This window comes from Scomber japonicus, chromosome 7 (genome assembly GCF_027409825.1).
Source record: "Scomber japonicus isolate fScoJap1 chromosome 7, fScoJap1.pri, whole genome shotgun sequence".
Lineage (NCBI taxonomy): Eukaryota > Metazoa > Chordata > Actinopteri > Scombriformes > Scombridae > Scomber > Scomber japonicus.
Window position 1 is genome coordinate 11,559,260 of NC_070584.1, and position 14,454 is coordinate 11,573,713.

Here is a 14,454-nt window from a genome sequence, read left to right on the forward strand (position 1 = left end):
TGTTTTGTTTGAGCTCTCTTGTATAAGATTTATTTGAAATTTTCCATAATGTGTGACACATGTGAAACTTCTTATCTCAGAGTGACTAACAGCTGTCAGTATGTAGAGCAGAGTGTGGTATCTGAATTTCTATTACACACAACCTCACGTGAGATATATAAAAGGATAACGTGAGGAAGATTGTGAGAAATGATTTACCATCAGAGAATGGTTGGCATGCTGCCAGGCTTTTAGTGGATGTTTGGGAACAGGGCAGATTACAGAAATGAATATCTGGTTTAGTTATTAAAGCTTAAAGAATAAAAAGGCTTAACATTCCAGACTGGCTATGAAAGATCACCTCTGCTGGCTATAGGGTAAGGCCACGTAGCTTTGTACAGTAGTCACGTAGTCAAACATGAAACAAAGTGCAATTAAGATTTATGGCTGGTCTGAGTATTTGTGCTTCTGACGGACAGGATGATGTTTGACAATAAAAATATATACAACAATAATAATACAATACAATAACAATGTTATATTTACTAAAAAGAGTGCTTTCCATAAAGAATGAAGTTCGTTTTTTAACAAAAGATGACATTCGATTGCTCTAATAAATCATTTATAATGCATTATAGCTTAATTTTTTATTACTCTATTCATTATTTCTGTGAAGTTATCACAGTTTTTTCTACAGCTACATCTGTGCACATCTTAATATTGTAGAGTAGGCCTGTCATTACTTTTTACACTGCGACCTGAGCAAACCAAACAAGAAAATAATCTTATCTTTCAATTATGACTTCCTTTTCACATTAATGACTCACTATCTCATAAATGACAAAAAACATATGTCCTCCCAGTTTTTGCAGGTTGGGATGTCTGATCCTGGTATTATCAGAACAATTCTCAAGTCGTTTTCTTTGATTAAAAGTAGATTAACTTGTGTTATCCAATCAAAGTCTTTCTCTCAGTGTAGCTGTTATCCACTTTCTGAAAATTACACACATCAGAAATGTTTTGATTTGGTCCAGATAATAGGGACGTAATAAAATCGATGACCGCTGTTCTGATTGGCTACAAACAGGCAGGACAGACGTCAATCTTCACATATCTCAATGCTGATTGGCTACGGGTTGTATCCTATTTTACCTCTCCCGGAGCCCACACACAAATGAACGTCAAATCACCTAAGGAGCTGCGCCATTCGCGTACACCTTGCGTTATTTTCATAGCGGAGCGACTGTAAAAGCCACCCATGCTACGTATTTGTCGTTTGAGATTTACCTCTTGGCAGCAGGTGAGGTCAAATGCAGAGGAAAGGAGGAGCGGAAGAGCTTTGCTGACAGGTGGAGAAAACATTTTAGCTTTTAGCTAAAAGGCAACAAATGGACGAGAATAAAACGGTGTTGGTCGAGAGCCTGATAATATGGGTGAGTGTTTAAACGCTTATCCTGTGTGAATGTGTGATTTCATCTACCTGTTTGTAGGCAGTGGCTTGTAAGCGAATACTTAAGAAGCTGAGTGTAAATGTGTAGAATATGAAGTGGAGCAAATGGTTGTTAGTTAGCTAGTGTACTATGAATCGTTGTGCTTCGTTATTACATAGACTAGCTTCATTTGTTCATTTGAGAGTCGCTGTAGCAACAGTCCGTCCAGCCGTCAGCTAACGTTAACGTTAAAGGTGTCGAGCCGGTCGGATAGATATAATGTTGCTACTCAGGAGGCACAAAGACAACAATACCCTGCAGTTTAGTGATCCTCGCTGGATTTACCCCAACAATCCAATTAACTAGGAGTTATTTGCGGGATCTCGCTCTTTTGCTTACGTTATTTAACTAAATGTCGCTAACATTTATTTAGTGCACCTGTTCCTGTGGGGTAGGTGTGAATTGATGTTGGCCGTCCCCCGATGGGCTGAGCGGTTTGTTAATTATCTTGCAGCTACAGCTACATCAATTACTTACCTATATCTGTTTGTTGAACAATAAACAGCAATCCCATAGACTTAATCAGTCAACTTGTGTAATAATGCACCAATATTTTTAAAAGCATAAGCAGAAGTAAAATTAAAGTTTCCCACAAACGGTGGACTTCATTTTAATGCTAGCTACCTACATTTTAAAGAGATTATGATTGTTTTTGTGATTGATGAATCTACTGATTATTTTCACAGTTTCTGTAAAACGTAAGAAAATTGTAAAAAAGAAAAAAGAAAAGCCCATTATAACATCTTCAAATATGTAGTTTGCCTGATCAACTGTACAATACCCCAAAAATCCAAAGAGAAAAGCATTAAATCCTCACATCTGAGAAGCTGAAACTGAAAAATATTTGGCAATTTTGATGGAAAAAAGGAACTCAAATGATAATCTAACTTTTAAAATGCTGGGTATTTTCTGCCGATGATAAATCAAATTATTTTTATTGCAGCTCTATTTTGAGCTGAACATTTTCACTGATAGTGAGTCAAGGTTTAGTTTTAGTAATTACTGAACAAAGCAGGATGTTACAAAGACAGTTAGAGTGGTTTACTTTACACCATGGCTGCTGCTGGAATTATTTACATCTTCATTTTACCAGAGAAGCCGTTATGACTGTTAAGTCTATACCATGTCTTGGAAACTCTACACTTAAACAAAAGGCTCAGTCCAGGCTTCTGAGTTCAAGACTTCTTCTGTGTATATGCATGGAAACAGCATCAGTGCAAGCTTTGAAGAAGAAATGCATGATCAGTAACTTACCATATTCATGCGACCTTTGTGCAACTCCTCTCTTGCACCTTTTATGTTCTTTGTCAGTCTTACTTCCCCCTCTATAAAAATCACTTCTTAACTTATGTGTATCATACACATTAAAACAAGCTTTTTGTCAAATTCCTATTCATAACTGACAAGACACTAATTTAGCCTACACTAGACAAAACATGTGATCTGGTGAGACATTTATTCAAGACAAAACATGTGATTACAGTTTGAAAAGGTCACAGATCATACATTTAGTGATGAAATGAATTGCTTCACTTACACAGATATTTAGTAAGCATAATGCATAATCTGTGTATGCTGTAAAGGTCATTTGTACATTTCCACCTCAACCATTACCTGCATCTCAACCTGTCATTCCTCAATCTACCCATCACTGCATCCCTGTCCTCTATCCTCTCCTCTCTCCGTTATTTATCCTTCCCTCGTTGTGGATTAGTTGCATTTCGCCACGTCAGCACATTTGCAGTGTTATGGAAAAACCCTTCAGTGGTGAAGTGTACTGCATTATTTCCTGCATTCTGCTTGGATCCTCATAATGTTTTCTGCCTCTCAGCTGCAGACCTTCAACACTTCAGCACCCTGCAGAACAGTGGAGGAGCTGACCACTGGAGCGGCAATATCACAGGCACTGCATCAAATGTGAGCACACACACACACACACACACACACACACACACACACACACACACATACACACACTGAAACCTCCTCATTAATCATGATTTTGCTCTGCAGATAATTTCTTTATTTACAGCCAGTCTTGTTTGCCTCGAATAATTTAAATCACAGCATTATTTATTCATTAGACAAACTGAAGTATGCATAAAGTCATTCTGCACAAAACAGCTAAAATAGAGGATGCTGTTTGTCACACAGCTGCAAATAATTGTTCTAAAACACTCTAAACATCACAATTTGAAGAACAGTGGTTTGCACCAGTCTATGCAACTAACAATGACTTTCATTATCGATGAATCTGCAGAATATTCTTTGTTGTCTACTCTGTTCACTATTAATGAGAAATTGTGTAGAGTTAGATTTATTAAGTGTGTCTGTGTGTGTGTGTGTCTGTGTCTGTGTGTGTGTCAGAGACCCAGCGTGGTTTTCTGATGGATGGCTCGGTCGCATCAAAACAGATGTTGATGACAACTGGAGACTGAAGGTAGAGAGCAGTGCCATCTCCTACATCCTCCACCTGTCCTCTCTGACTTTTCTCCCTGTGTTTTGCTGAACCCGCCTGCGTTCTGAATCTGTGTTTGCTTGTTCCTGCCAAACTGGTCCTTGACACTGACCTACTACTGGCTCCAGGGGTGCTGCTCCTCCTGGTTTAGCCTGCACTCTGACTCCTCTGGTGAAATGTGTACATGTATGTGTGTACATGTATGTGTGTCCACATCTGTTCGCTATATGTAATATCTGTGTGAAAGTCTGCTTTGCAGTGTTCATGTGGCAACGGAGTGATGTAGAGAAAAAAGCATCCCATTCCCCGTCTGTACTCTTTGTTTCTGTTCCTCACACACTGATAATACCCCCCCTGCTTCTTCCTTCCCAATTATATTCTCACATGTGTACATTTGAAAATTGTTTTTCTTTGCGTGAACATACATTATATTAAGAGATTCCCTGTTTGTCCTTTTTTATAAACTTTTTATAAACTAAGTTCATATCTTCATAATCTCATGTGTGATATCCTCAGGTGAGCAACCTAAAGAAGATTCTTCAGATGGTTGTTGACTATTATAATGAGGTAGGTAGTTGTCATGTGCACAATATCCTCCTTGTTTTTGCACAGTTGTCTTCTAATGTGTTTGAGTTCTTGTGGGAGTTGTAGTATACACTGTTTTAGTAACACAGGACCCAGGAGCCATGTATGAGGAAAATATAGTGTGCAATTGAGATCAAAACAAGTACCAAGCAGCTCAAGCCTGGCATACAATAACATCTATAATATGAATATCAATAAACACAATATCAGGTACTACTTCAGCCCAAAAATGTTTAGACCCATTTTGCTAGGTGAATATATAAATCATCAACTGTAATTATAACAATGTGGAATGACACACTTAAAATCTTAAAATCGAAGAATAGTTTATTTGCATGTTTGTGGATTCACCATTTTGAAACACTGGCAATTATTTTCATTATTGATCCATTATTATTCTATTGCTTAATTGTTTTGTCCACAAAATGTTAGAAAATTACCATAACAATTTCCCAGAGTCAAAGCTTACATCTTTCATGACTTGTTTTGTCTGATTAGCACCCCAAATATATTCAGTTGATAGTCTTATATGACAAAGAAAAGTGTGAAAGTATGACATTTTTGAAGCTGAAGCCAGTAAATTGGTGGTATTTTTATTGTTGGCAGGTGGAACTATGTTTCACTTATCTAAATGTGTAAAGTGTGAACACTTATTTGTTAAGTACATTATCTTTGTCTCTGTATCATTAGGTCCTAGCACAGGAGATCTCTGACTTCCCCATGCCAGATCTGGCCATGGTGGCAGAACATTCAGACCCTGTGGAGCTGGGGAGGCTGCTGCAGCTCATACTGGGCTGTGCTGTCAAATGTGAACGCAAACAAGGTATATGGTGCCCTGTATCTTACACGCAACTTATTCACACAGGACCCAAACAGATTGAATATCTACATTTAAACATGTACTGTGTAGATAAAAAGGGGAATTGTTTAATGAAAATCTAGTTAGGTTAGGCCTGTCAGCTAAACAATGTTTGATTATTGCCCTGCCAAGCCACTAACAAAAGCAGAGCCAATCAGCCAGCCTGGCTGGCAAGTCAGTTGCGGCAGTGCTACATTAGAAAGTGGGACACATAAACTGGGAAATACTAAAGTGAGGTATTTAGTGTCTTTGTGTGTAAATCTTTTTTTCACCTTTGCCAGAATACATTCAGATCATCATGACCTTGGAGGAGTCTGTGCAGCATGTCGTCATGACGGCTATCCAGGAGGTCAGTCCATCTTTTTGCCAAGTTTCTAATCAGTCAGATTAGAGATTTTAAAAATATTAGAAAATCTTTGCTGAGCAGTTAAATTATAACTTTTGAAATCTGGCCCCATCAGCAAAGACGTCAGCAGCAGTAATTGTTAAGAGAGGTTAGATTGCATGTGTATATTTGAGTAAAATAGGTTAAGGACTTTCAGCTCTTTTTAATGAGTCTATGTAATGAATTGGGGTGTGTTTTTTCCCTCCTCAGCTCATGAGTAAAGAGACCATGGCCCCATTTGGAGCAGAGCTGTCGGGGGACTTGGAACGGCAGGTCAGTGTTATCATCACACAGAAACCTTTCATTGATGTAATTGGTATTTTCCTCTGTGAAATCAGAGGTGCTTTCTTATGCCCAATGTATGGGGTATGTAATATATAAACATCAACCATATATTAATTGTGATTATAACTTTAACTGCAAAGAGAACAAAATAAAAATCCCTCAGATGTGCAAACTGCAGCATTGTAACATGTGTAAGGTTCATTTGAAACTCATGTCTGTTTTTTGTTTGTTGTTGTGTGTTTGTTGTGTTTTGTCTTAGTCTGCAGTGATATGAAACAGAGAAAAGCAAGTAAAACATTGGTTCTTTGACAAGCAGTAATTAATACATTTCTTAAAAATTTAAATGTTAAAGAATTAAAAACTGTTCATTTCCTTACTCAATTTATTGGCTTATCCTTTCAGCACTAATGTGTAAATTGGACCAGTCACCAGGACAACATTTGGCACAGTTAGCTTCAGAGCTAAAGTTTAAAACAACATTCATACATCTCAACCTTTGAGGAAGAGCCTGACCACAGCACAGAGAGTCTCAAAGTTCAAATATTGACTTTACAGCACAGTTGTTTCTTTAGTCTTCAATGATAGTAAACTGAATATTTGTTTTGACAAAAGAAGGCATCACCTCAGGCTCTCTTTACAGCACAGTGCAATGCTTTAGAACTGCAACAGCTGATCAATTAATTTAAGAAAAAAAATGTCTAAGTTCTCTGATTTTAGCTCCTCAAATAGTTTGTCTTCTATGATAGTAAACTTGAATATATTTGTTTTGACAAAACAAGACACTTCAGGACGTCACCTCAGACTGTCAGAAACAGTGACAGAGCAAAAATGGGGACTGTATCTGCTGTCATTAAATATTGCAGTAAAAACAGTCTGTGTGTGTGCTTGTTTCTGGCGTGAGTTAACATAAGTCTTTCTGCTCTTCCTTCATGTTTCCAGCTCAAAAAAGCTTTGGAGGACCTCACTGAACTTTTAGCAGAGAAGGAAGCTTTAGCCCAGCGCTGTCAAGAGCTGGATATACAGGTGAATCCAGAGCCCATACACACGCTCTGTGCAAACACACACATGTGTGCCTCTGGTACAGTATAAACAGCAGTTGTGTAATTCGCTGTAATGGTTGGTTCCATTGTCTGGAGCTGCTGTGGCAGAAAGACTGCAGGCTTACAGTCTGGGCTTTTTACTGGCTCCCACTGTGGCATCTAGCCCTATGCTCTGCCACTACCGCAGGGCCTCAGCACTGTACAGACAACAACAAAATCTCGCCTAGGTACTGATCACACTTTCAACTGGACGCTTGACAGATTTATTTGTTCTGTCCCCAGTCGTGCTCATCTCTGGTCACAGCGAGGTAAGTCCAGTATGGCTGACCGTTCAGCAAAACTAAACCCATCTAAACCAGCTGCTCAACTGTTTACTCTAACTCAGCTAACAGATGGCTCAATCTGGTTTCTGTCTGTGGCACAGTGTGCACGGTATTTAAATATTTAGCGGGCATTTGTATTGTTCCAGTAATTTACTCAGGGAATTAATCTGTGTGACAATAATCTATTTTCAAAATGCATCTTTGTCTTTGTAACACTTACACCTATTTGCCAGTTGATTGAGTACACCTGGCTAAAATGAACGCAGCTGTACTTTGATGAAGGTTATAATGTTCAGTTGTATTTTAAACTGTTGTAGAGAGGTGTTAATTTAATTGTATGGTAATTTTGGAGTTACTTTTGAGTTGAATCATCTTTTTGAAACAGTTTCTACAAAAATGCAACTTTACAACCTTCACAAATCAGGGATGTTGTTTTGGACTGCATTCATTTAAGATACCTAATAAACTGGAGACTTGGCTATATATTTCATGAAATAGGAGAATGGAAGTTACAGGCTTAATTTCTAATGTTTTTGAAAATTCAGTGTTCATAGAAGTTGTTTTGTTTTTGTTGTTAAATTAAATTAATCTCAGATGAATAATCCAGTGTCTGGTGGTAAAAAAGTATGTATCGGTGAAATGGTGGGTGAGAAGTAAGACTAACCATGTATTAACATGTTTGCTTAAAAATGCACTCTGTCTGTGGTCTGCTTCCAGCATGGATTAACTACAAAGTTTGCTTAAACAGCTGGGAGAGGGAGAGAGTTATCTGTAGTGGAAGGGGTCGGTCTTTTGATGCTAAGATGTGACTTTTCTGCATTGCATGAAATAATTGACCAACAAGAGATTTAACCTCACAGTATCTTCCTGCTCACTTAATGGATCTTTTTAAATTGTATATTTAATCCACATCAGTGAGAGCAGGTCTAACACCGTAACATACCCGGACAGGTGGCCGTTCTTCAAGAGGAACGGAACAGCTTATTGGCCGAGAATGATGTCCTAACTGACCGAGCCAATCAGCTGGACACATTTGATGACCCAAGCACACCCTCAGGGAGGAAACACAACCAGTTACAGCAGCAGCTAGAGGCTCTGCAGGAAGAGAACTTCAGGTTTGTCTCATCTGTGGATAAATGTCCTGTACTGTAGTGACCACACTCTGCTTGTAGGAGTCTGAGTGAGTATTCTTTCTTGCATCTTTTAGGCTGGAGGCTGCAAAGGATGATTACCGGATCCACTGTGAAGAGCTGGAGAAGCAGCTGATTGAGGTTCAGCACCGTAATGATGATCTCAACAGCCTGGCAGAAGAGTCTCGAGCACTCAGAGATGAGCTGGACGTTCTGAGGTTTGTGTCTGTGTGGGGAAGTGCAGTGAAGTTATTTTTAGTGAAGACCACAAAAATGTAAAAATGATATTAAAAACAAGACTGGACACAGAGTAAACAGCTATTTTGATTCTTCAGCACTCACTGAGCAGCAGACAAAAGTACATCTTATGTTGCATTCATTAGCAGACACCTGGGCCAATTAGTTTGAAGGAGGGTAGGTAACGATTTCACTGATAAGCACACACCTTAATCAGACAGATGGAGCTAATCAGTGAAATTAACTGATTTTGTGTTTGGCTAGAATAAAAACCTGCATACACATGGCTCTCCACCGGCCTTGACAGAGAGGGCTGACTTCATACACAAGTACAAACACAGAAAAGAAGGGGAATAACATCAATACCCAATGTAACATGAGACTATGTATAAGATGCAGTCTATTTTGGAGGGTGTCATACTGGGAAAACCGCTTTTCTTTTAAAGACTGGTTCAATTGAATGCACCAGTAGCTCTTCATTTATAAACTTTTCAATTTACTTTCATTTGAAACACAATTGAAACACACACATTACACCTGAAACAGTGTGTCAGATTGATGGCTGTTTACAGGATGTTATAGTTCGTAAGTGTGGACGCTCACATCATTATCTTTAGTTATTGTTCTTAATGTTGGATGGTCTTTTACATTCCTATGATCATATCCAGATCCAAACTCTCTATACTTTACTGGTGTATAAGATGCACCCCACTAAATGAAAAAATATTGCGTTAAAGGTGTATCTTATACACAGGTTTTTATAGTAAATGATGTTGGCTTTGTGCAACTGCAGTGATCAACCTGAGTGCTGCAATTAGCCTTCCTTTCTACATGTGCGTTTGATGATTTATAAGCTTGTACATTGATACCTATGTATTTGTTTCGTATTCATCTACTGTAGGAACTGCTCAGATCGTGTGGTGATGCTGGAGGCCTCAGTGGACACGTACAAGCGTAAGCTGGAGAATTTGGGTGATCTGAAGAGGCAGATGAAGCTGCTGGAGGAGAATAACATGACCTACATGCACAACACTGTCAGTTTGGAGGAAGAGCTGCGCAAGGCCAACGCTGCACGTGCACAGCTCGAGACATACAAGAGACAGGTAAATCCTAAAATAAATCTACAGTATACATTTCTGTGGTTTAATATATACATTTGAAAGTTTCTTTAAGCTTAAAAAAGTTGTGACGCACTTTGTTTTGTCTTTTAATACATACTCTCACATGTTTTCTGTCAGGTCCAGGAGCTACACAGCAAGTTGTCTGAGGAGTCGAGGCGAGCAGACAACCTGGCCTTTGAGATGAAGAAGTTGGAGGAAAAGCATGAAACTGTGATGAAGGAGAAAGAGGTGTGGCAGCTTTTTTTTAAAAGTGTGATGAATTCGCAGGAGGATTGTGTTCATTACACCTTTTACTAACATTTGTTCGGTGGTTCTCCTCATCACTAGAGGATCATCATCGAGAGAGATTCTTTGAAGGAGATCAACGAGGAGCTGCGCTGCACTCAGGCTCAACAGCACCAGCTTTCCCAAGCAGGTATCTCATGGCTATCCAAATCTGACAATGCTGTTACTTTGCCACTTGTCTCTTTGACGTTTTAGAGTGTCCAAACTCTCTTTCCATGTAGGAATGATTCCTTCCAGCAGCCCCAGCCACGATAACCTGGCAGCTGAATTAATACCCATTGAGTACAGGTAATAGACAGAAAATAAAGAAAAACGCTGTCAGAAACTGTCTGTGAATATTGACTTTATGTTTCTGCTGGGTTTTTTTGTGTGTTTTTTTTTTTTTTTTAATTTAGAGAAAAGTTCATCAGGCTGCAGCATGAAAACAAGATGCTGAGAGTTCAGCAGGAGGACTGTGAGAGGGAGAAGATTGCTACTCTACAGGCCCAGCTTCAGGAAGCACATAAGAAACGTAGTGAACTGGACACTGAGAACAGGTTAACAGAGTTTTTGTGTCTTTGTAAGACAGCCAGATGTAGAGGTTGTTTTCTTCATAGCCACTGGCTGCTTTCCTATTCATCACTTTTAACTCTGATATGTTGTGTATCCTGTTAACTTAATTTATGAATTCACTCTTCCTGCATGTTTCCGTTTACTTCCTGCATGGTGATCAATCTGCAGACTGAGCCGAGAGCAGGTCAGGGAGCTGCAGCAGCAGGTTGAGGACCTCCAAAAGGCTCTGCAGAGTCAGGCAGCCAAACCTGATGATGTGAGTATGCTGTCACACACTGGCACCAGTACATAGAAAATGTCACACAGACTTGATCTCGCTGTCAGACTTTATACTTGCATGGTATTGTGGAAATTAATCACATTACTTTATGTTTTCAGTCAGTATTTTAAACTTTTTTAGAGGTAAAAATTGCATTTAGTTTCTTTTGCAGTGAAAAATTAATTACTTAACACTTAACACTTAAATCTGCTTTATTTTCTTTTTTTCAGTCAAACCTGAAGCGGAAACTCGATGCACACATGTAAGTGTTAATATTTGGTCTGTGATATATATAAGTTGAGAGATTTAAATCGAATTTTAGTTTTCTCCAGTAGATGGCGGTAAAGAAACACCATTTGTTTCCTCAGGGTCCAGCTGAATGAGGCCCAAGATGAAATCATGAAGAAGAAAGAGCTGCTGGAGGACCTTCAGCCTGACAACACTCAAACCTGTGAGTCTTTGCTATCATTACATCACCTCTGCAACCTCTGGAGTGGAAAATGCAAACCTGTCTGCAACACTGCACAATATGAGTGACATTATGACGTGTGCTTTTTTTGTCTCTTAGCCTTAAAGCTGGATGAGCTGATGGCAGCTCTGAAGAAGAAGGATGATGACATGAGAGCCATGGAAGAAAGGTACAAGATGTACCTGGAAAAAGCTCGCAATGTGAGTGATGAGAGTGTCACATCTCTTTTTGTTTGTATCTCATTTTAGTGGTTGTGTCCCGTTGTTGTTTTTTCAGACCTGTGTTCAGAACTGTGCATTCTTCCCCTTCTTGTAGGTGATACGAGCGCTGGACCCGAAGCTGAATCCAGCCACCGCTGAGATCCAGTCTCTGAGGAACCAGCTGGCAGACCGGGACAAGCAAATTCTCAACCTTGATGTAAATCAGCATTTTGAGTCGTTCACAGTTAAATGGTTATAATATCAAATATTTCCTCAGGAATGTTTTTCAAACCTAACTGATTTCATTTTTCCTTTCAGCGTCAGTGCGAACAGGCCAGACTGAGAGAGTATGAGGAGAAGCTGATTGTCACAGCGTGGTATAACAAGGTAAGAAGATGATTTCTGATTTATACCGAGATTCATGACTAAAGCCTAAACACTGTCTCTCTCCTCAGAGTGTGAGCTTTCAGAAGTTGGCCATTGAGTCGCGACTCGGCCGCTCATCCTCTGTGCTGTCCCCTGGTCAGTCCTTCTTATCCCAACAGCGGCAAGTCTCAAACGCCCCCCGCCGGGCACTCTCCATCAGCGTGCCTGCCACTACCTCCAAGTAGACCTTGTGACACACAGAGCCAAATGTCTCACCTTATTCAGTTAAGGGAAAACTCCACCTTCACTCCCTCCCACAAGTGAGCACTCAAGTGACCTTAAACACATCTGCTCTCAGTGCTTGGGGGAGGGGTCAAGGATGAGCTTATTGGGATCAATAAGCATTTACTTATCGGGCACACCCCTAAAGGTCACCCAGATGAGGTTATAGAATACAATCCTTCATTTCACTGGCTATTAGTTGACCTTGCATTGAACCCACAACCTGTTTTCACCTCACTAGCTTAAAGTAGTGCACACTCTCCCAACCATTGACATAGAGCATCTGCCCTTTGTGTTTGCTCTGCCAACTGCAGACTCAACTGAATTCTTGCTGTAATCAAATTTAACATTTACTCGCATATCCTGTCATGCTGAGTACTTGGTCAGGAATGAGAAAAATGTAAATGAATGCTTAACAGTTTTATTCAGAATTAGAGCTCGTAATATTTATGAATGTTATTTTTTAAAAAGGCTCACTTGAATGGTAACACTTACTTAATGTAATTTAAGATGATTGTTGATGTATGTAGAGCTGTACCATCAGACTATGCAGTTGAGGGGGCGGTAATGAGCTGATCCAGCAGACAGAGATAAATACTTGTCTTTCTTTCCAAAGTCATCTTTGAGAAAATGATCATCATATTTGGTGCTGGCCACCAACTGATGGTTAAGCATCATATTTTTACTAAAATGGAATAAGCCCATCATGTGAAGCTGTGAAAATGCTATACAGTGATCAGCCTTTGAGGAACTGCAAAAACAAATCCTACACAAGGAATCCAGGACTAGTGTATTTTATTGTGTATTTTGTATCCTTCTGAGAGTGAGGTGTGACTTCTGTACTGGCAGCATGCTCTAAATGAAAACTGTCAGGCCTTTATATTTGTTGGAGATCTATTTAGTAGTGAGTAATCAAGACTATTATCTAGCAACTTGTTATTCTGTAATGTAAAACATGATTTAAACACCAGCTTTTGATCCAAATGTGAGAACCAGGTTAAACATTCAAATGATACCTGCAAATTGTAACTTCAGAGTTTTAATTATTGTGCTGGATATTGTAGTTAATCATGTTTTCAGGCTTTTTAGTGTCAATGGAAATTGGAGTGAAGAGCGTTGTAGACGCAGGTGTTTTCTTTGTTATTGTGGGTTATTATTATGGGTCTTAAGTTGAACTGTACTAGCTTCAGAACATGAAATGGCTGTTGATTGCCTTCTCACTCTGTATGTCTGCAATAACACTAGAGGCATTTCTGTTATGATGGTTTTGCCATTTGTGATCTATAGATGTCCTGTATGTCAAAGCGCTTTTATTTTCCTTTGCAGTGAATGATTCTTGTAGATTGCTGATTTAAACGCTGTAATTCATATAAAAATAAGAAGTATGATCAAGTAGCACGGCACAGAAACTACAAGTGTAATTAATGTTTGTTTATAAATGAAGAAAAGTGTGGAAGGCATCATGAGTTAAATTTTAAAGCCTTTGGTTTTCTTGTGAAAAAATAAATACATTCTTATTTTCTAAACTGTGTTTTGCATTCAGTAGCAACAACCTCAATTTGGGTCCAAAGATAAAAAACACAGGACGGCTGAACAAAAAAACAACAACCCAGAGCTAAAAATGTTTATTTCAGCATCAACATGTCTTAACACCTGTTGTTCTCAACATTCAGAGAGCAGATGAGTCTGTCATGAGAGCATCCTCCTGGAACAATTAAGAAGCTATTTAATATACAAATCAACCATATCAAGACACATAAACCATGTAAATGTACTCTCTCAAAATAGAATTTCTTTTTAAAAAATGTTTTATAAAAGTATATTTATACTGTTGTTATACTGGAAAAAGAGGGAGAATTGTGCTGCTGTTGCCTTCTGGACAAAATGGTTTAAGCTTTGGAAAAAGTCACATGACGTATTATGTAATCACTGTATGTGTATATGTAATAGACGGCATGCTGTAGTTTCCCCTAATTAGCTGTTGTAGAAACATCCTGCCACCATTGTCAGCTCCAATCATCCAGTCAGGAGATATAGACAAGACACACTATTGAAGACTGGAAATAAACAAGAATGGTACTGGCATTCTGGTAATCACAGGAAAACTAGCCACAGTTGCAGCAGATGTCCATAACATTTTGTGGCTTAA

The 14,454-nt window shown here is 39.0% G+C and overlaps 1 protein-coding gene across 1 annotated transcript; it reads left to right on the top strand.

Annotated features, from left to right (window-relative positions):
* Positions 1–1,279: 1,279 nt before the first annotated feature.
* On the top strand, positions 1,280–13,817 carry hook1 (hook microtubule-tethering protein 1). Its single transcript, XM_053322502.1, has 22 exons — positions 1,280–1,412; positions 3,301–3,386; positions 3,837–3,909; positions 4,444–4,494; positions 5,203–5,335; positions 5,653–5,720; positions 5,967–6,029; positions 6,981–7,064; positions 8,356–8,519; positions 8,612–8,752; positions 9,673–9,874; positions 10,010–10,120; positions 10,220–10,307; positions 10,399–10,465; positions 10,573–10,713; positions 10,898–10,985; positions 11,219–11,250; positions 11,357–11,439; positions 11,557–11,657; positions 11,773–11,874; positions 11,976–12,044; positions 12,113–13,817. The coding sequence occupies exons 1-22, from the start codon at positions 1,368–1,370 to the stop codon at positions 12,266–12,268; spliced, it is 2,148 nt and encodes a 715-aa protein (XP_053178477.1). The 5' UTR covers positions 1,280–1,367; the 3' UTR covers positions 12,269–13,817.
* Positions 13,818–14,454: the final 637 nt, after the last annotated feature.